At 36.6% G+C, this 21,198-nt stretch overlaps 1 protein-coding gene across 3 annotated transcripts in view; it reads right to left on the bottom strand.

Moving 5' to 3' along the window:
• The window catches only part of LOC150102833 (uncharacterized), a 630,466-nt gene extending 611,290 nt beyond the window's left edge, over positions 1 to 19,176 (bottom strand). For all 3 annotated transcript variants that reach the window (XM_090398795.1, XM_090398798.1, XM_090398796.1), the window contains exon 1: positions 18,760 to 19,176. In XM_090398795.1, coding sequence (XP_090254921.1) covers positions 18,760 to 19,057 — 298 coding nt within the window. In that variant the 5' untranslated portion in view covers positions 19,058 to 19,176. The remainder of the gene's footprint in view (positions 1 to 18,759) is intronic.
• Between the last annotated feature and the right edge of the window lie 2,022 nt (positions 19,177 to 21,198).

The following is a 21,198-nucleotide window of genomic DNA, read 5'->3' as shown; positions in this document are numbered from 1 at the left end:
GAGAAGATAACATAGAAACCCTTAAATTATTAAAAGGGCAACAAAGAACAGATATATATATAAAAAAAACATTTTTCTCTACATGACGGAGGAAGAAAGAATAAGGGAATCACACCTGTAGATTCAGTAGGAGTGTGGTTAATATGGGTGCAAGGACTAGACTTTTTTTGCTTGAAGAGTAGTGAACAAGTGGAATGGGTAAACAGTTATAATTGAGCACACTATCATTGAGTGAATTGCAGGAGAGATGTAACAGGCACAGAATAACAGTTAGTATGAAGTGTCCCATGGTGATTCACAAAACTATAGTACATGGAAGTGCATATTTTTTAATAATAAAATACTGAATCAGTTATTGTATGAAATGTGTTGGACAATATACCACAATCAGAAACATACTAAAGCTGTTATGGGAAAAATCTATTTTTCAAAAATAAATAAAGAATTATAATCATCATCAAATATAAAAAGGTTACATCATTACCAACTCCCTATTGACAATTTTCCCCCAAATTAATGTTGTCTGTCAGGACAATATTATATTGCATTCTTCTAAGGCACATCCTACTGTATCGATCCACAAGATCTTAGTCTCCCTGTAGGTCTTTCCACACTCACACCCTCCTTTCCCTGACATTCTGGCAAAAAAAAAAAAAAAAAAGTTTTGCTAACCTTTCCTCTCCCATTCCATTTAATAATGTCATGTGCTGTCCTAATAGACTCATGTTTATTATGATTCTGCCATTAATACCGCCTTTCTCAGAACTCTAATATCTGCAATCTCCAGTCAAGATCAAGTTTTTATTTCAAGTGTTTTGTTTTAATGGATATAATTAATTTACTAATTTCTCTTTTATTCTATATAAATTTATTCAGTTGACTTCCTACCATACCAACTTTGCCGATGTTGTTTCCTATTAAGTATTTAACCTGCCATTTTCACAAAAGAGTGTTTCTAACTAGCTGAAATGTTTTACTTGTTCTATAGGTTCTCCATTCAGGATTCAATTGACATGAAAAAGACAAAGACCACAAAAAGACAAAGACCATGTTCCATGGTCTTTGTCTTTTTATTGCTAATTTTCATACCAAATTTATTATTATTTGTGCAGTTATGCAATTTAGTTAGAGAATCCTGTACTCGTAGTCGATTTATTTAGACGATGATGTTATACTTCTAAACATCATCTGCATAAAGTAAAGAACTGAGATTAACATTTCCAATTTTGATAATATAAGGTTTAAATGCCATTTGCCTTTATAATGTGATCCACATAATGGAATCCCTCACTTTACATGGTTAACATGTTCATTGCCAAACACGCGATATCGCGCGATGCGAGTTCTCACCAAACGGCCGATCACGCATTATCGCATGGACATCGTTAACTAAATAAAAAAATATAAAAAAGTTGGCCACCACACGAAATTCCAATTTTCAGCTTGGCAATGAAAGTGTTAACGCATCCCATGAAATGGCATGCTAAGCGAAAACATGTTATTATTATTATTACCCAAGACCCCATGGAATCAAAGACTCATCTAGGAGGTCCTTTTATCAAACACACAGCTCATCATACCACGCTTTAAACACACTCAAATTCTCTGCAGACACCACACTCTCAAGCAAGGCATTCCAATCATTCACAAATCTGCATGACAAAAAACATGCTTCTCACTTCCATGCTCATACCCTCCTTATACAGCTTCCACGGATGACCTCTGGTTCTCCCCTGATCTCCCACTATTTTCTGTTGAACCTCTCTAGCATTGATCCTATAACAACCCCTTAATAATTTGTAGGTCTCTATCATACTCCCCTCCTCCTCCTGTCCACCAGACTCTGCAAGTTGCATCTTCTCAATCTTTCCTCATACCCGATATTCCAGGGTTTAGAAACTACCTTAGTCAGTCGCATCTGGACCCTCTTCAACCTTCTGAAAACCAGGTGACCAAATCTGGGTACGACAGTCCATGTGTGTCCTAATCAAAGCCTTATACAATGGAACAAGAATCTCCTTATTTCTACAAGTCAGTGTCCTCTGCATCATTCCTAGAAGCCTTTGTGTTGTCTTCACAATTTTGGCTATGTGTCCTGTAAATTTCAGATCTTATCCACTATCACCTCCAGATATTTGTTAATCAAATGTTATAAGAAGTGGAAAAAAAATTTAACTCATTCAGAGATGTTCAAAATATTTACTGAACTTTAAAATACATTTGTTTTTTACTGCCAATATAACTATAAAGGATCATAAAATGCTTGAAACAAATGAAAGTTTATCAAACACTGCATAATATGCCTTACACATGCATACAAGTATATTATAAAAAAGTTATTAAAAACATTTGAACAAGGTATCTGAAGCACTGGCTTTTGCTTCAGAAAAAGAAGTATGTACACCTCATAGCAAACACCTTTGTCAACATTCTGGGTGACTTGCATACTGCGATCAAGGTTTGGGTTAATACCCATAGGTGTTGATGGAAGTTTTTTAACTTGGCTATGCTACCAATTATATATTTGGTTTAATCCTTTATCCAAGTGTAAGCAAACAAAGTTTGTGCCTGAAATGTTTTCAGGACTGGGGCAACTTGTGAAAAAGGTGGGATAAGTTCTGATCATTTATCCTTAGTATCCCATAATGCAAAGCACATCTCCTTGCAGACATGTATACTGCTATGCATTAAGGAAAGAGTCACTACCCAGATCGGTTTCGACCTTTATTAAGGCCTGAAAACACTTCAGGAGCAAACTTTGTTTGCTTACACTTGCATAAAGGATTAAACCAAATATATAACTGGTACTCATACGAGTTGTTGTTTTAAAATTTCAACAGAATTTTAAAAAAAAAATAAATAAATAATGATACATTCTTCAGTAATAGAATAACGTTTTTAAAGTTAAGTCCTTTAATTGAAAGAACTGCAATGCAAAGGAAAAAGATACTTCTTTCTGCATTGCAATCATTTCATTCTTCATACACAATTTTTGTGTATGAAGAATTTCATACACAAAACGATTAACATCAAAAAACGATTAACATCAAAAAGATTTATTAATCTTTTTGATGTTAATGAGGTCATTCACTCAATTCTTCTGAATGCAAGTTGAATACTTCCTGAAACTTGGCAGAGTCTCTTTATTTCATGTAAGCCTAGTACTTTCCCAATGTTAGCTCTATCTTTGATGACAGAATCTAGCTGGGTAAAGCCTACAAAACCGTTTTCACAATGTGGTAGAAATTTTTCCCATACGGCTTTTATGTTACTTATCATGCTTTGTCAATCTTCTCAAGAACATTTTTTATATTATAATTTTTACAGAACATCAAAAATTTTTAAATTATATGTAATATAATAAATTATTATATGTGAACTATCTCAACGATACAGAAATCACAAATGCAATTTTAATTTCAAGTTTTATATATATATATATATATATATATATATATATATATATATATGTTAAAGATACCAAGCTATTTTAAACCTGGTTTTACTCCATTTCCCAAGTAAGCAAACAGACAAACAAGTCAAGTTTGTGCCTGCAAGTGTTGCAAGTCTAACTGACCCCGCACGAAGTGCAAGACCAAGGCAACTCATGGTAAAAGTAGATTAAGCTCTGATCACTAATCTTAATATTTACCCTTAATGCAAAGCACATCTCCTGGAGGAGATGTATAATGCTTTGTATTAAAGGCAAGGGGCCACTACCCAGACCAAAAAATTTTCGACCTTTACTGAGGTCTCATCAGTGGGAGCCAGGCTAGAAATACCAAGATTTTAGTAATACAGAGCTTATAAGTATTTTACCAGAACAAGTTACCATAAGGTGTTTTAACCTTATTAAATAAAAATCTCAGGAGGAGATATAAATGTAGAAAGTATTTTACCTTGGGTATGATAAATGTTAAAGATACCAAGCTATTTTAAACCCTATTTTACTCCATTTCCCAAGTAAGCAAACAGACAAACAAGTCAAGTTTGCACCTGCAAGTGTTGCAAGTCTAGCTGACCCCTGAATAGTCTTTCGAATTTGAACTTGCTACAGTGTATTATTGTAGCTTCCTTCCACCGTATTCTGTGGTGTGTATCCAGAGCATGGTCTGCAAGACCCAAGTGACTGTACTTGTAAAACCGGATGTAGTCCTTGTGTTCCGAAATTCTGATATTCGTTGTCCTGCCTGTTTGGCCAAAGTAAGAGACCATCTTCCTAAATCTCTTTCATTTATAACTTCTGATTTAAATCACAAATACAGACTGCTTACTGCTAAATATAATGTTCCACTTACACCATACAATGTAGCATTTTCAATAGCTTTTCTCTTAACACTTTGTCATATACCTTTTCGATACCTACAAAACTTAAATACAGATCTTTGTCGTATTCTAATGATTTCTCAACTGTTTCTTTTAAAGTGAAAATTTGATTCTGACAACAACTTGAACAGAATACTGCTTATTCTTCTCAAAGTTTCTCTTCCACAATTTCTCTTAATCTTTTTTCATGAGTATGTTTACATAAATCTTACCAGGAACACTAAGTAGAGAAATTCCTCAGTAAGTCTCATATTCAAGTAATTAGCAAAGTAATTATTCCAGTTATCTAGAATAATTTTACCTTCGGTCCTCAAGTCACTTTTATCACATCGATTCCACTGACAATGTGTAAAAGTTGCTTTAGCAACTTTTACACATTGCAATTTTACACAAGCAAATTTTACACATTTTACACATCATACATTTTCCTCTGTATTCTATCAGAACACGTGCTGCTTGCTAGCTAGGAACTTTCAATACGAAAACTTCTACTCCTTAATTTTCACTTTAACTTCCTGAGACCCCCATGCAGTCTGATTATTTTGTTCTTGCAGACAAACCTCAGCATATACCTCTATGGCTGAGTCGATCAATGTTTTCTTTAGGATATGCCAGTGAATCTCTAAATTTGGTTCTTGTTTTCAAACTATTTCATTTTTGTCATTGAGGATGACCAGGGCAGTGTCATGTGGCATTCCCCTGGTCAACCTGAATCTATTCACCTCTGTCACTCTGCACACTATCTTCATCCTCATAAGCATAAATACTAATTTATTTTCTGTGTCCAATTATTTCAGTTTAGTTAACAGTCTTCCATGATACATTCTACCATGAAGAATCTCCACAACTAGGCTAATTGTATACAGAAGCTGTTCACATTATGTTGAAGTGCCTCGATTCCCATAATGACCACCACAACATTGATTTTAGACACGTATTCATCATGCATTACAAAAAGGGTCTACTGACTGTTTTGACCTTCACTAATGTCTCAGAGCAGGAGCTAGATCTGCAGAAATAGTGCAAGCTAAACCAATGCAGAAGTAATTTTTCATATGTAAACAGCAAAATGATGTAGCACTATAATTATTGAAACATGCTGTATGAAGAGCACCTTCTTAACTGCTATCATTCTCTTATTAGTCACTGACTGCATTTCTCTTTGTGAAATGCTTTAAATGGCAGTTTACACTTCTATTTCTCTTTTATTTTTAGATTTCAATAAAAAAAATTCCCTGTGTTAATAAGTGAAAAAGACTGAAGAACACATAGCAGAACTATAATTATTTGATGGATTTCCAAATTACAGCATCTTCAGTAGCATGAAGATTTTATGAGTGGAATCCTATTTTGTACTTCTCTAATTATTAATTATAGCAAACACATTTTATAATATCATGGTTGAGTTAGACAAGAGGAATGCATACACCATGATACTTTTGGGCTTTGCTAAGACTTTTGACAGGACACAGCATGGAAGGCTGTTATATTAGTGTTACTTTACATTTTTATTTATTATCATTAACTTCCATGGTTAGATTAATATAACACATGTCAGATTAATCTGGCATATGGAAGTCAGATTAATGGTATATTAATCTGACTTCCATGGAGTCAGAGTGGGAAGCACACACTATTGCACACAATGCTCATCCAACCATGCTTTAAACTGATTCAATGTGTCTACACCCATAACACACTCAGGCAATGCATTCCACTCACCAACCACTCTCCATGCTAAGAACCTACTCCTCACACCCTCCTTATACAGGTTCCAGCATTGACCTCTTGTCCTAGTTCCCCTCTCCCATTCTATGAGAAATCTCCATATCAATGAGATAACAACCCCTGACTAGCTTATGTCTCAATCATACCCCCCCCTCTTCTTCCTATTCACCAGACTCCAACTTTTATTCTCTCAATCTGTATACTCCCCATTCCAAAGAACACTGACAACCTTTGTGAATCTTCTCTGAACTCTTTCCAACATATCTTCATCACCGTGAAAACCAGGTGACCAAATCAGTGCGCAATAATCCATATGAGACCTTATACAATGGTATCCTCTCTATTTCTGCATGTCAGGGTCCTCTGCATGTTTTATAGAAAAATGTGTGCTTGACATAGCAGTATATATTTTAAAAATGGTTTAGACTTGTAAAGAAAATTAGAATGTTATATTAACTCCTATATATTTCACAAATTGTAATACAAGCATCATTCAGGAAAAGTAGAGAAGATTGGTTAACAACATTCAAAATATGAATTACAAGAATGAGTCCTACAACATAAGTATACCTCCACGTGTCTCTTAGTTGCAGCTGAGTGAAAAGGAGAATGCACTATCAGAGTTCAAGGGAACAAAATATAGTTCAGCAATTCAAGGTTAATAAAGTAATTGATATATTATTATTATCATCCAGGCCTCCATGGAGTCAAAAGACTCATCGCGGGAGGTCGTTTTTAGAAACACAAAGTTTATCATACCACTCCTTGAATCCATTGACTGTTCCTGCTCCAACCACTCTCTAAGGCAATGCATTCCAAAGTTCAACCACCCTCCACGCAAAGAAACCACTCCTCACCCTATTGCACACAACCTCCATTCGTAACTTTCCATTACTAATGGAGGCCATCGCTAGTCATCGCTCCTTCCCACCATTCCATATATATTAAAAGAGTCGCAAAATTCTTTCAATTTTTTGGAGTCCCTTCTATTAGAAGAATTAAATAAAATAGGTTGATTGGATTTTAACGGTATAGATGCGAACACAGATTGATAAGAAAATAACTATTTATTGACTTAATTGCTAATATTTTGCTGGTATTCTATTCAGCATCTTCAAAGCATACAAACAAAGTTTGTTGCAGTAGCGAGACAACCAATCCGGTGTGACAGCAGTACTAGTATGAGCAATTGTAGCTTGCAACACAAAGACTAAAGTCCTAGTTAGGCACCACCTAAGTTGGGGGGGGGGGGGAAACAAGAGAGAAAGCAAGTATTAATTTGGTCTTAGGATGCCTGTCTCCCAAATCTTTGGTAGATTTATACAGCCATACTTGTTGAGGTTTGGAGTATGTTTCAAGGCTTCTGTTCATTCCAGGAACAACCTCTCTGACTTGTAAAAGCTTCTGTGCAGCACTTTTGTTTTTTTTTTCCCAATTGATCCTGTGTGCAGGGATATCCAAAGCATGGTCTGCTAGATCTGACTTGCCATAGCGAAAGTGCCAGATATATTTATTGTGTTCACTGAGGCAGATGTCCACAGTAGGCTCGATGACATAAACAAGGCACTTCATAGACTCCTGAATGTAATAAAGGAGAGAATCTGTCCTTAGGTGAACGGAAGGGAGTTGCCAATTTCACAAAAGGTTTAAATACGGTGATGGTGACAGATTTGTTGTAGTCCTCTGTGGAAGACAGTGGGGGGGGGGGCATTTAGTATTTTATCTATCTTATGGGGATTATAGAGATTGGTCAGGAAGGTGTGACATAGGTGAGAAAGTTCAGCAGTGAGAGCAATGTCATTGGAACAAATTGCTCTAGCTCCATGGGTTAGAGTTTTTAAGATACCATATTGTTGAGAAGAGTGATGGTGTGTGTGTGTGTGTGTGTGTGTGTGTGTGTGTGTGTGTGTGTGTGTGTGTGTGTGTGTGTGTGTGTGTGTGTGTGTGTGTGTGTGTGTGTGGATTTTCTATACACAGAGAATGATAAGGAACCTTCTGGAAAACATATTGAATACATTTTTAGCACATCTAAATAGCCAGCACCCAAAAATCCACCTTAGCTGGAACTAGAAGCCAATGACTGTCTGCCTTGCTGGACACTCTAATCACACATCTTCCAGAAGGTTCCTCATTATTCTCAGTTTATAGAAAACCCACACACACACAGGGAGGTATTTACACAAACAATCACACCATCGCCCTTCTCAACAATATGGTATCTTAAAAACACTAACACATAGAGCTAGAGCAATTTGTTCCAATGACATTGCTCTCACTGCTGAACTTTCTCACCTATGTATCATTTGTTATGAGATTGTCTACATTAAGATTTTTTTTTATTCCGAGTGAGTGTTATACACAAGGGTTCAATTTCAATTGGTGCAATGACTTTTAACTGTTTCTTTTAGAATCCGGAAAATCACTGACTTAAGACCAAATACAAAAAATATACACATTTAATAAAACTAAAACAATATATATATTAAAATAAAATTACATAAATAACTACAAAAAACTGGAACCAAGGCCTTCTAAAATAAATCTATGATTTAGAGATTTTCTTATCCAAAAGTTATCCATTTCATAGTTAGAGTTTGTTCGTCACGGCCTTTTCCAAAAATATAAACATTTTCTTCTTCTTTTCCATAGAATCCTTTCTTATCACTCGTATGTAGTACACAATATTATTCTCCACTGAAGTTTAAATACTCTTACTTCTTGCAGTTCAGTTTGATGCACAATTTACCAATTTTTGTACCGGAGAAAGAAAGTTTCTTCTACAACTTCAAAAACAACATATCTAAGTTGAGTAAATTCCGTCACCTTTCCAGTAGAAATAACAAATATATTCGCCATCCTTAAGAAAGATTAAACTTTCCATTCAGCATTTCCTCGAACATTCCTTTAGAAAGGCGACTGCAATATCTTCTTTTATTTACTAATTACTTGTTCATCATCATCATCATCATCAAATTCCTGCCATGTACCCTCAAGGGGTGTACAGGATATGATAGTACTACATGAAAAAAATTACACCATTACTAACTTCCTATCTACAATTTTCCTCCAAATCAGTCTGTTACTTGTCAAGACCCCAACATTATCAGATCTTATATTTCTATTGTCTAAGGCACTTTGTACCGTATCAATCCACCTATATCTTGGTCTTCCTCTGGGTCATTTTGCTGCCAACCTGGCAGAGAACACTTGTTTTGCTAATCTTTCTTCGCCCATTCTGTTTAAGTGACCATACCACCTGAGATTAGCTCTGCTAACGATATCCTGGATGCTGACAATGTCAAGTTCTTTCTTAATATCATCGTTTTTAATATGATACTGCCATTCATGCCATCTGTTCACACCTATAATCTTTCTCAGGACTCTCATATCTGCGGTCTCTAGTCTTTGGTCAAGTGGTTTACATCTGACCCAGCTCTCAGATCTATAAGTTAAAACTGGTTTGAACACTGTCTTGTATACAGCTAATTTAGTGTTCTGACTAATTTCTCTCTTATTCCATATGAATTTATTCAATAGACTTCCCATCATACCAGCTTTGCTGATTCTGTTGTCTATTTCTATATTTAATTTACAATCTTCAGTAAAAATCGCGCATAAGTAGATGAAATGTTTTACTTGTTCCACAGGTTCTCCGTTCACAATGCAGCTGACAATTTCAATGATTATGCCTATTTTCATTGTCTTTGTCTTTTTATTGCTGACCTTCATACCATATATATTACTATTATTACTATTACTATTATTACGAGCAACTCCAGGGAGTCATTAGACTCATCGAGGGAGGCCCCAAATCATATTCATCACAACTATTTGACATTCATACAGTATCTATCGTACCTTGCCTTAAACTCATTCACTGTCATAGCATCCACCACAGACTCAGGGAGCGCATTCCACTCATTCACTACTCTAAAAGTAAAGAACCCAGCTCTAACACCTTTACTAACCACACTTTTGCCCAGTTTCCATGGATGTCCCCTAGTCCTCCCACAACCAGCCCTGTTCTCAAAAATATCTTCTGAATTAATTTTATAGAAACCCTTCAGTAATTTGAATGTCTCAATCATATCTCCCCTCCTCCGCCTATCAACAAATTTTTGCAACCCACAAATCCTCAACCTGTTCTCATACGGTTCATTCCCCAGACCTGCTATCATCTTGGTCACTCGCGTCTGGATCCTCTCCACCTCCTCCCCATCAAGAAGAAACCTAGGTGACCAAATCTGAGCACAGTAGTCTAGATGGGGTCTTATCAAGGCTCGATACAGAGGAACAATAACCTGCTTGTCTCTGCTTGTCAACGTATTCTTCAGCAACCAAGTGATTTGATGAGCTGTTTTGGTCACTTTTGCAATGTGTCCCCTAAATTTCAATTCCTTATCTACCAACACTCCTAAATCTCATGCCTCATCGATTTCCTGGAGCACGGTTCCACCAATGCAGTAAACTGCCGCCAATCTTTTCACCCCAAAATGCATAACCTTACATTTTGCCACATTAAACTGACATCCATTCTCCTTAGCCCAGACCTCCAATCTATCCAAATCATCCTGCAAAATTTTGACGTCATCTGCATTCACTATTGCCCTACCCAACTTCGCATCATCCGCAAACAAATGAACTGTTCCTCTCAGATCATTTCCTATATCATTTATGAACAAATTAAACAGCAGTGGTCCAAGAACAGATCCTTGTGGCACACCACTAGTCACAGGCCGTCTTGTGGACTCTACTCCCGAGTAAACCACTCTCTGATATCTCTCCGTCAACCACCCTCCTATCCATCTCACCAACCCTATGTCCATTCCCATATGCTGCAATTTACTGATTAGAATTCCATGTGGAATCCTGTCAAAGGCCTTGGCAAGGTCCAGTAGAATCACCGTAAACCCATTACCCTTATCCAGTTCAGCCGTCACTGTGTTATAATACGTGAGCAAGTTACTGAGGCATGACCTACCCTTCACAAAACCATGCTGTCCCCGATACAGTATCCCATTTTCTTCTATCCAATCTTGTATTTTCCTCTTGATTATTTTCTCTAAGACCTTGACAATGATTCCTGATATGCTAATCGGTCGGTAATTTACAACAGCAGTCTTGGAACCACCTTTATGCAGTGGAACAATTTTCCCCTCTTTCCACCTGCTTGGGACTAACCCAGACCCAAGACTCAAATTAAACAAAATGGTCAAGGGTACTGATAATTCTTTAGCTGCTTCTCGTACAACACGAGCTGGTATACCATCCAATCCCACAGATGTATTGACATTGAGGTTATGCAATAGACTACTCACCTCCACTTCATTAACCACAATTCCCGTATAATCTACTAGTTTATTCATTTCTGCAATGTCACCACCTGGATGATATACTTTTGCAAAGTGCTCACTCAGTAACTCAACTATCTCAACTGATTCAGTTACCTCCCTACCATCGGCATTCTTTAAAATCAATCTGCCATGTACATTTTTCCTTTTACTTGCTACATAACTAAAAAACTGTTTAGGATTCTCTTTTGCCTGCATGGCCAATGTTCTTTCGTAATCCTTTTTTGCTTTTCTTACCACACTCGTCACCCTTCTGGCCTGCGCTTTATACCGTTCATGTGCCTGCCGGTCACCCTTCTCCTTAAATTCCTTCCATAGTTGTTTCTTTTTTTGCAACTCAAGCTTAATGGTGTTATTCATCCATTTAACCCCTACTTGATTTATTATTCGGATTCTAGGTATACAGTCAGCCATTGCTTCATGCAAGCACTTCTTAACTACCTCCCATGCACTATCAACTTCTAGTCCTTGCAGTTGTACATGCCATGGCACTGAACCAATCAAACTCCTAAGCTTGTCATACTTTCCAGCCCAATAATTCCACATGTACCCTGTCTTAATTGAAAATTCTACACCTTTAGCCACTTCCCAAGTTAAGACCCTATGATCACTCTCACCGATTGGTGGCAATGTGGTCATATTTGTTACAGCCAAATCCTCAGATGTAATTACTAGATCAAGCACTCTCTGACCCCTAGTAATTTCCATTACATGCTGTCGCAGATAGTTATCCCTTAATAACCGCATAAAATCCAGTTCCTTCCTCCCGTGTGTCCTCTCATCACTCCAATCAATGCGACCGTAGTTGAAATCTCCCATAATAATTACCCTCCTTCCACCCATTTCTTCTATTTGCTTGTGCATACTGTCACCACCATCTTTTCCATCACCTGGTCTATAGCAGCACCCAATTGTATATTTAGTTCTGCTAGCCACAATCTCACACCAAATGGCCTCAAATGTGCTCTTTTCTCTATCCTGCAATTCAACTTCTATTCTCCTTGGCTGGAGCTCATCAGCTAGTATCAACAATACTCCTCCCCCATTTTATTCTCTCTGTCATTCCTGAACACACTATACCCATCACATTCAATCCCACTAGTTATATCATCTACAGTCAGCCATGTTTCACTAATACCTATAACCTGTGGTCTGGAAGTGCCAACCATGGCCAAAAACTCTTCCTTCTTGTTCCTAATACTCCTAGTATTAGTGTACATGAATTTAAGACCCCCATTAGCCCCAACCCTACCTTGATGCCTTATATTAACTATCCCACTCAGATTTGTTGTCCTTATTTGCTCTGGCATATTATATTCATTCTTACATTCAACTGCCTCCATAAGGACTGTATCTCTACTCCCCCCCCTAACAAATCTAGTTTCCCTGAATTTGCATATCCACTACATTCAGCAACACTTTCTCAAGTCTTCTTACACCGTAACCATTCAAATGCAAGCCATCCATCTTATATAGATCCTTTCGCCCATCAAACTCACTCCACACATCCACAAATTCCACACCACTCGTCATACATAACCCAAGCATAAAGTCATTTGCAATTATAGCCCTCCTTTTAAACATTTCACTGTCATACCGTGGCAAAAGACTAATCATTCTAACTCTCTCACTCTTTTCTTTTGCTACCTCAAACAATTAATTCAGGTCTTCTATCATTTCCATTTTATCTCCTTTCAAATCATTCGTACCTGCCACAACAATCATTTCTTTTACCCTTTCCTTCTGCTCTCTAATAGATGCAGTTACGTCCTTTATGGCCGCACCAGGTTGGTACGATTTTGTCAAATCCTCTACTAACACACCTCGTACTAACGAGTCTCCATACAGCACTCTATCCTTCATTTTGTTCATGTTCACATTCATATGTCTATTTTTCCTGTCATACCTTTTATTATTGGTTGGTTCATTCAGTCTACTTTTGTTCATGCACTCTAGCTGCTGTTTTGCTCTTTCTATCGCACTATTCAACAACGCGATTCACTCAATGCATCTATCTCATCTTTTTTGTTCTCTGAGAAACCATTTATACTATCATTCACACTTTCTACATTCACACTCTCACAATTTTCATGTACAACCTTGCCGTTTCTTGTCATATCCCTATTTCTTCATTCTGAAGGTTGACAAAAATATCACACTCACGATCCGAAATACACTTCAATTCCGCATTCTTCCTACATTTTCTACACACATTCAATCCTTTATTATCATCTAACCACACTCCGACCGCACTCCGCAAAGCGTACATTTCACAGCTAGTACACTGACTCATTTCTTTTATGCTACCGTTCTTTGATAACGATGGCAAACCTTCATTACTGGCCGCCATTTTCCTTCGCACAGGTGCCATATTTATCTGTAACGTGTTTTGTCAAATTATACATTATAACACACCAAAAATAGACGCACTAAAATACGCAAGGCAAACAAAACAAAACTACACAATATTAAGTAATTTGTATCGATAACTGAAAATGATACTAATCTTATCTGGAGCTTGCACGAACACTACACATTACGAATTCATCTAGTGGCGACTTCCCGACATAGATTATGTTATAAAATCTATTACAACAGTTATTCAATTTAGTCAGAGAATCTTGCAGACTTGTAGGGGATTTATTTAGAAGTATAACATCATCCACATAAAGCAAAGAGCTGATATTAACATCTCCAATTTTGATATTATGTTTAATATCACTTTCCTTCATAATGTGATCCATATAGATAATGAATAACAGAGGAGATAATATGCATCCTTGTCTCACACCAGATTTAACATTAAACCGTCTTCCTGTACTTCCTTCAATTCTAACTGCTGACTTACAACTCAAATAAAGACTAAGTATTGCTTGATATAATGCCCCACTGACACCATATAACTGTAGCGTATTGAATAGCTTCTCTCTTGGCACTTTGTCATATCCATTTTCCAAATTGACAAAACTTAAATACAGATCTTTGTTATATTCCCATGCTTTCTCGACTATTTGTCGTAAAGTGAAGATGTGATCCTGACAGCTCTATTTGGCCTGAATCTAGCTTGTTCTTCACCAAGCTTTTCTTCCACAATTCTTCTCAACCGTTTCTCAAGTATACTTGCATAGATCTTGCCAGGAACAGTCAGTAGTGAAATACTTCTGCAATTCTCACATTCAGTTTTATTTCCCTTTTTATATATGGGTACTATGAGAGCTACTCCAATTATCGGGAATTTGTCCCTCTGTGCAGGCTTTCTGAATTATGCAGTGCGGCCACTGTAAGACTCTTATACCACCATACTTCAGCATTTCTGGTTGAATATCATCTACTCCTGCTGCCTTTCCACATTTCAAGCCTTTGATGGCTTTTTCTACTTCAAGTATGGATATGTATTCCTGAGTGCATGCCTGGTCAGTGTTTTTTACTACTGTGCTGTCATCACTGCTTGTTTCATTTAGCAGTTTTTCAAAGTAATTACTCCATACTTCAAGGATATCTTTTTCTCCCGTTTTCATGTCACCTTTATCATCTTCAACTCCTTTTACAGCACTCTTTCCTCCATTCCTAAGTTTCTTCAACAACCTCTAGAATATTTTGCACCTTCTTGATATTTATTTTCTATATTCTTGCCAAAGTCCTCCCATGACTTTTGTTTAGCTAGTTTTACACAGTGTTTAGCATTCTTGCATTTGTCTCTGTATTCTCTAAAAGCACAAGCTGACTTATTTGACAGGAACTTTTGATATGCTTTCTTCTTTTCCTTCACTGCCTCTTTAACTTCCTGTGTCCACCATGGAGTTCTGATTTTTTTATCCTTGCAAACCACCTCACCACATGCCTCTCTGGAAGAATGAATCAATGTTTTCTTCAGAGTTTGCCACTGAATCTCCAAGGTTTGATTCCTGTTCTCAAACTCTTTCATTTTTTCTTCAATAATCTTTGTGTATTTTAGTCTCCAGTTCACATCTGAGATCTGCTCAACTTTTATTCACGTTAAAACTTTCTTACATGTTATTCTTTTTAATATGAAATTCAATTTTATCTTGCTCAAGACTAAATAGTGATCGCTTCCAATTTCAAATCCTCTGTACACTCTAGTGTCCTGCACCAGGGAGAAAACATCACTATCAACAATAACATAGTCAATGACACTTTTCTTATTCCTTGCCTCTTCTCTCCATGTGAATTTGTGCACATTTTTATGTTGGAACATGGTGTTAGTAATAACCAGTCCATGTCCTGAGCAGAAATCCAACAGATATTTGCCATTATTATTAGCTTTGCTCTTTTCTCCAAATTTTCCCAGAATATTTTTGTATGTCTCACAATCATTTCCTACTCTGCTATTTAGATCCCCAACAAGGACCAACTTTTCCTTTTTCATTGTGTCAGTTGCTTTTTCTAAAGCCTCAAAAAATTCCTCCAGTTCTACCTTAGTAGAACATTTTTGTGGGAGCAAGGCACAAATAAGTCTCATTGTCCAGTTCCCCATTCTCATATTTGCCCACATTTCTCTACTTGAGACTACCTGCATTCAAGAAGATTAGCCTCGTATTTTGTGTTGAATACTATGGCTACTCCTTCTTTCCTTGATTGTCATTGCCTGAATATAACATTTTGTATTTATTGCTCAGAAAGATCTCACCAGTTTTTGTCTTTTTTGTTTCAGTCACTCCTATTATGTCGATCTGGTACTTATCTAATTCCTCAGCTAGCTCCATTTCTTTGCCATTCAGGCTTCTTATGTTGATAGTACCGATCTTTAACTCTGGTGATGTTGAGTTGGAGTTTGTTTTCAGATTTGTTCCAGTAGCTGACTTTTCACTGTTCACACTGGTTCCCTGGCGAAAACAACAGGGGCCTTGTTTAACCAGGCAATGCCCCAGCTGGCATGAAATTTTGTCATGTTGTACCGTCATTTTTTATTTTGGTTTAACCAATAAGAATACAATTTGGTCGGCTAAATCCGAAATTGCCAGCCCATCCTTGTTCGTTCAGTATCCAAGTAGATACCCAACAGGGTGCACCACGAGAAGGTGAGGATTGGACATTAGGTCAGAAGCCCTGGTCGGTTCTCCACATTCCTTTAAAGGCTATGTGGAGGTCTCCTCTAAGTTATACAGCTTTGACCGTTAAGCACCCCTTAATTACTTGTCGACTGTCTCGGCTTCTCCAGTTTAAAAACTCACAGTTTTACTATTAATTTTTCGGAATCTACTATTAATCTTCTTCTGAGTGGCACATAAAACCTAATAAACTTCATAAGAACAAAATTCCTCCGGTCTGCATTCTTAAAACTTCCCTTAGCCCCTTCCTTGTTTTTCCCATTACTTCGACACCAAACACTCTGTCTGTCAGCAGTCAATCACACATCACTCCCAGCAAGCATGAGCAATCCATGAAAGTGGCAAGGAAGAAGTTACTAATGGCTGACACGTTGACTCTGTTAGCATAAACAAGAATGTTTAAAAAACACAACACTTGATCATTTTAAACTACAATAAAATTTCTGAAAGTAATATAGCTATCCAAATCCAGTAAGTACATATATTTTTTAAATGCTTTATATTTCATTTTGACAAAATAACATCAATAGCTTAATTGTGAGCAGGCAGGAGGTATTTGAGGAAATAACCTTGATGTTAATAAGGAGATTGGATTTGATGAAATATCACCATGCATCTTAAGAGAATGTTCCAGAGAACTGGCAGTAGCATTGGCATGGCTGTTTAACTTTCACAACAGCACAAGTTCCAAGGGAGTGGAAGGAGGGTAAAATTGTTCCACTGCATAAAGGCAGTGATAAGGCTGTAGCTTCAAATTATAGACCAGTCTGTATATCTGGAGTTGTGGTGAAGGCCCTGGAGAAATAGGCGAGAAGTAGGATACAGAAAGGTTTATAACAGCAGTATTCTCTGTGGTTATCAGCATGGGTTTGTTAAGGGGAGATCATGTTTCACTAACTTACTTATGTACTATAACAAGGTGACAAATACCCTGGACAGAGGAGATGCTTATACAGTGGTATACTTGGATTTTGCAAAGGCTTTTGATAGACTACCACATGAAAAGCTCTTAATTAAATTGAAAGAGATGGGATTGGATAACAGACTTCTGTGTTGAATCAATGACTGGCTGTCAGATAGGTATCAGAAAGTTGTATATGGGGATGCAGTATCTTGAAAGAGAAAGGTCACCAGTGGTGTGTGCCACAGGGGTGAGTTTTGGGGCCATTGTTGTTCAATTTGTATGTTAATGATATTGAGTTGGGTTTAACTAGTGATATCCAGTTGTTTGCAGATGATGCAAAACTAGGGAGAGCAATGCACAGTCAGGCTGATGTCAATGCCTTACAAGAGAACTTGAGTATATTGCATGAATGGGCAGGTAAGTGGAACTTCAGTTCAATGTTGCCAAGAGTAATGTTTTGAGATTTGGTAAGCAAACACTTGGTGGGGAAACTTTAACAGAAGTAGAGGAGATAAGAGATCTAGGTGTGATGGTGGACAAGGACCTGAAATTCAGGTGCCACATTGCACAAGTTGGGAAGACATCACATCGGATAATGGCAATGATGAGGAGAACCCTGACATGCAGAAATGGAGATGTTATGATTCCATTGTATAAGGCCTTGATCAGGCCTCATATGAATTATTGTACACATGGTCATCAGGTTTTCATGGTGATGAGGATATGTTGGAAAGGGTACAGAGAAGATTCACAAAGGTAGTCAGTGGTCTTTGGAATGTGGAGTACAAGGACAGATTGAGGGAATGTAAGTTGCAGAGCCTCATGAATAGGAGGAAAAGGGGGGGGGGGATATGATTGAGACATAAACTGGTTAGGGGTTGTTATCAGGTAGATATGGAAGAGATTTTTCATAGAATTGGAGAGGGAAGTAGAACAAGAGGTGAAGAGTGAGAATAAGGTTCTTTGCATTGAGGGTTGTTGGTGAGTGGAACACATTGAATCAGTTTAAGACGAGGTTGAATGAGCATTGTATGCAATAGTGAGTACCTCCCATGATGAGTCTCTGACTCCAAGGAGGTCGGGTGGTTGTTATTATTATCAACAAGGAGGTTGTTGATAATAATAACAACAACGGGCACATTGCAAGTGCCAATATATGCATTATGAAACCAAAACTAATAATATACTAACAAACAATTTTAAAAATATTCATAATGTTAAATTATGATTATTTTTACAAATACCTATAATGCTTTTGAAAAAATGAATAATTGTTTGCATTTAGATTACATAAAAGTTCATTTATGTAATCTAAAACCTTTTATGTAATCTGAGCTGTATGAGAAGAACACAAAATACAGATAATATTGTTTTCAAAAACCTTCTAAAAGAGTTTGCCTGATGGGATCAGCTCCAGTATACAGTGATGAAGACTCAGCATCAGGTGTGCTTAAATGTGGCAGCATCCCACAGATAGGAATAATCCCACTTCCTGTTACAGACGTTTCTTGAATACTTCCATTTAAGATGACAATATGTGAATCCACAGAAGAACTGGAAACTTCCATGAACTTCTCCTGGTTCATATAACAGCTATGATGCTCAGAATCCTCTTCCATTCCTGAAATAGTGAAAATAATAATTACCATGGTGGAGCAATTATGTGTTGTATATATCATATCAAGTCATGACTAAAACTGAAAAAAGGTTTACTAGGTCACACACTAACCAAAAACATATAGAATTTGGAAACCACTACAATACTAACTGAAAATGTATTCAGTTGATGGGAATGCATTGAAGAACATGGAGGAAATTATAACTTTTATATGATTTCTCAGAAGTTTCCAATTCCTCTCTGGATCTGTATATTGTCATCTTAAATGGAAGAAGTCAAACATCTAAACTTCCTAAATTCAAGCACAGTGGTTTTTCCAGTGAGAGGAAAAAACCTCTCCTGCCTTGAGAAATAAATTATAGTTCCATTGTATAAGGTCCCTTTCTTGAGTTCTGGCACTCCACAAGGACATGATCATTGGTGAGAGATGTGTTGAATTGTTCACAAATAGGTAGGTCATCAGATTTCAGTAAATACAAAGATGACCGACATAGACCAACATAATCTATGTTGGCTAGACTGCCAGTGCTTAATTTCAGGCTAAATCTCGTTCCTAGTTATTCTTCATTAATTATTCTTCATGCTTACTTCAGAAAATTGGAAGAGACGCATTAAAAGTGGAAGACATATTCAAATATATATTGTTCAAGATACATAAAAGATACATCCAGCACTACCACAATGGGAAGTCGGACCTAGCAGACAATGCTTTGGATACCCCTGCACACAGGATCAAGTGGAAGAAAACAAAAGTACTGCACAGAAGCTTTTACACATCAGAGAGAGATTGTTCTTAGAAGTAACAGAAGCCTTGAAACATACTCTGAATCTCAACAAATATGGCTGTAAAATCAACAAAGATGTCTCCCAAATCTTAGGCAAATTTTTGCCTAAGATTTGGGAGACAGTCATCTTAAGACATAGCTAGTACCTGCTTTCTCTCTCTGTTTTTTTTTTAATTTTTAATTAATTTATTTTTTTTATTTCTTATTTTTTTTAATTTATTTATTTATTATTATTTTTTTTTTTTAGATAGAGGTCGCCTAATTAGGACTTTAGTCTTTGTGTTGTTGCTGCTACAATTTTGTTAAACTAGTCCCTTGTTACACCATATTGTTGTAGTCTCGTGTACTGTGACAAACTGTGTTTTTATGCTCTGAAGATGCTGGTTATAACACCAGTGAATATCAGCAATAAGTCAATAAATAATTATTTACTTATAATTCTGTGTTCTGATATATATCGTCAAAATTAAACAACATGTACAACGAACACATAAGCCTTTCTACATGTTTCAAATTGGCCTATATACATACACCTACTACTAGAAACATATTGCACTTGTACACCCACTAGTAAAGATCTTGATCAGCAACTACTACTAGAATTAACTAACAACATACAGAGAGCTGCAAAAAATTCAATTCCCAGACGACTAAAGAAAAACAAATTGGGTTCCATTTTGGAATGATCATAATATCAGTACTATGATCACTGAAAGAGATAATATCAATGAATAGTTAAAACAAAACAATACAGAAGACAACAGAAGGAAGTTAATAGAATTAACTCAAAACATAGAAGATGAAATTTCTAACTGCAAACTAAAAAAGTGGGAAGAATTCTGCAATAGACTAGATCCAAGAAAAGACTCACTACACTGGAATATCATCAGAATTATTCAATAACACAACACTTCCGGATACTGATCATTCTTCAAACACAATCTCCTCAGGAACTAATACAACAGCAACAAACAAACAGATGACAAATAGACTAGCCAAACATTACTCTAAAGTAAGCAGTTACTTTAGAGTTACTACCAAAATCTGGAAAACATCAGTCATCACTAAAACCTAACAAAAATCCTAATTGCAGGTGTAAACTTCTGTGGCTAATTGGTTCAAAAGACATATTTTGGTGATTACACCACATTTTTTTATTATTCAGTTCTATAAAACACTGAAATAATAGTTCCTGACAAGTTTCGTAAATCATAGGATTTACATCTTCAGGGGTAAATAGTATAACTTAAAGTTTAAACACGAGAATTAATAAATACAAATCATAACCGTCTGGCTATTCATAAAACTCAAATAACAGAATGCAGATATATAACGTTATTGACGTTGAACAATACTGGAACAAGAAAAACCACCAAAGATGACAACAGCAATATTCTTGGATCTCACAGCTGCCTTC

This window comes from Typopeltis vanoorti, chromosome 10, assembly GCF_054136105.1.
Source record: "Typopeltis vanoorti isolate ZY-2024b chromosome 10, IOZ_Tvanoo_1.0, whole genome shotgun sequence".
NCBI classification, from domain to species: Eukaryota; Metazoa; Arthropoda; class Arachnida; order Uropygi; family Thelyphonidae; genus Typopeltis; species Typopeltis vanoorti.
The sequence above is the reverse complement of the archived record's forward strand: the minus strand, read 5'-3'. Positions and strand labels throughout refer to the sequence as shown.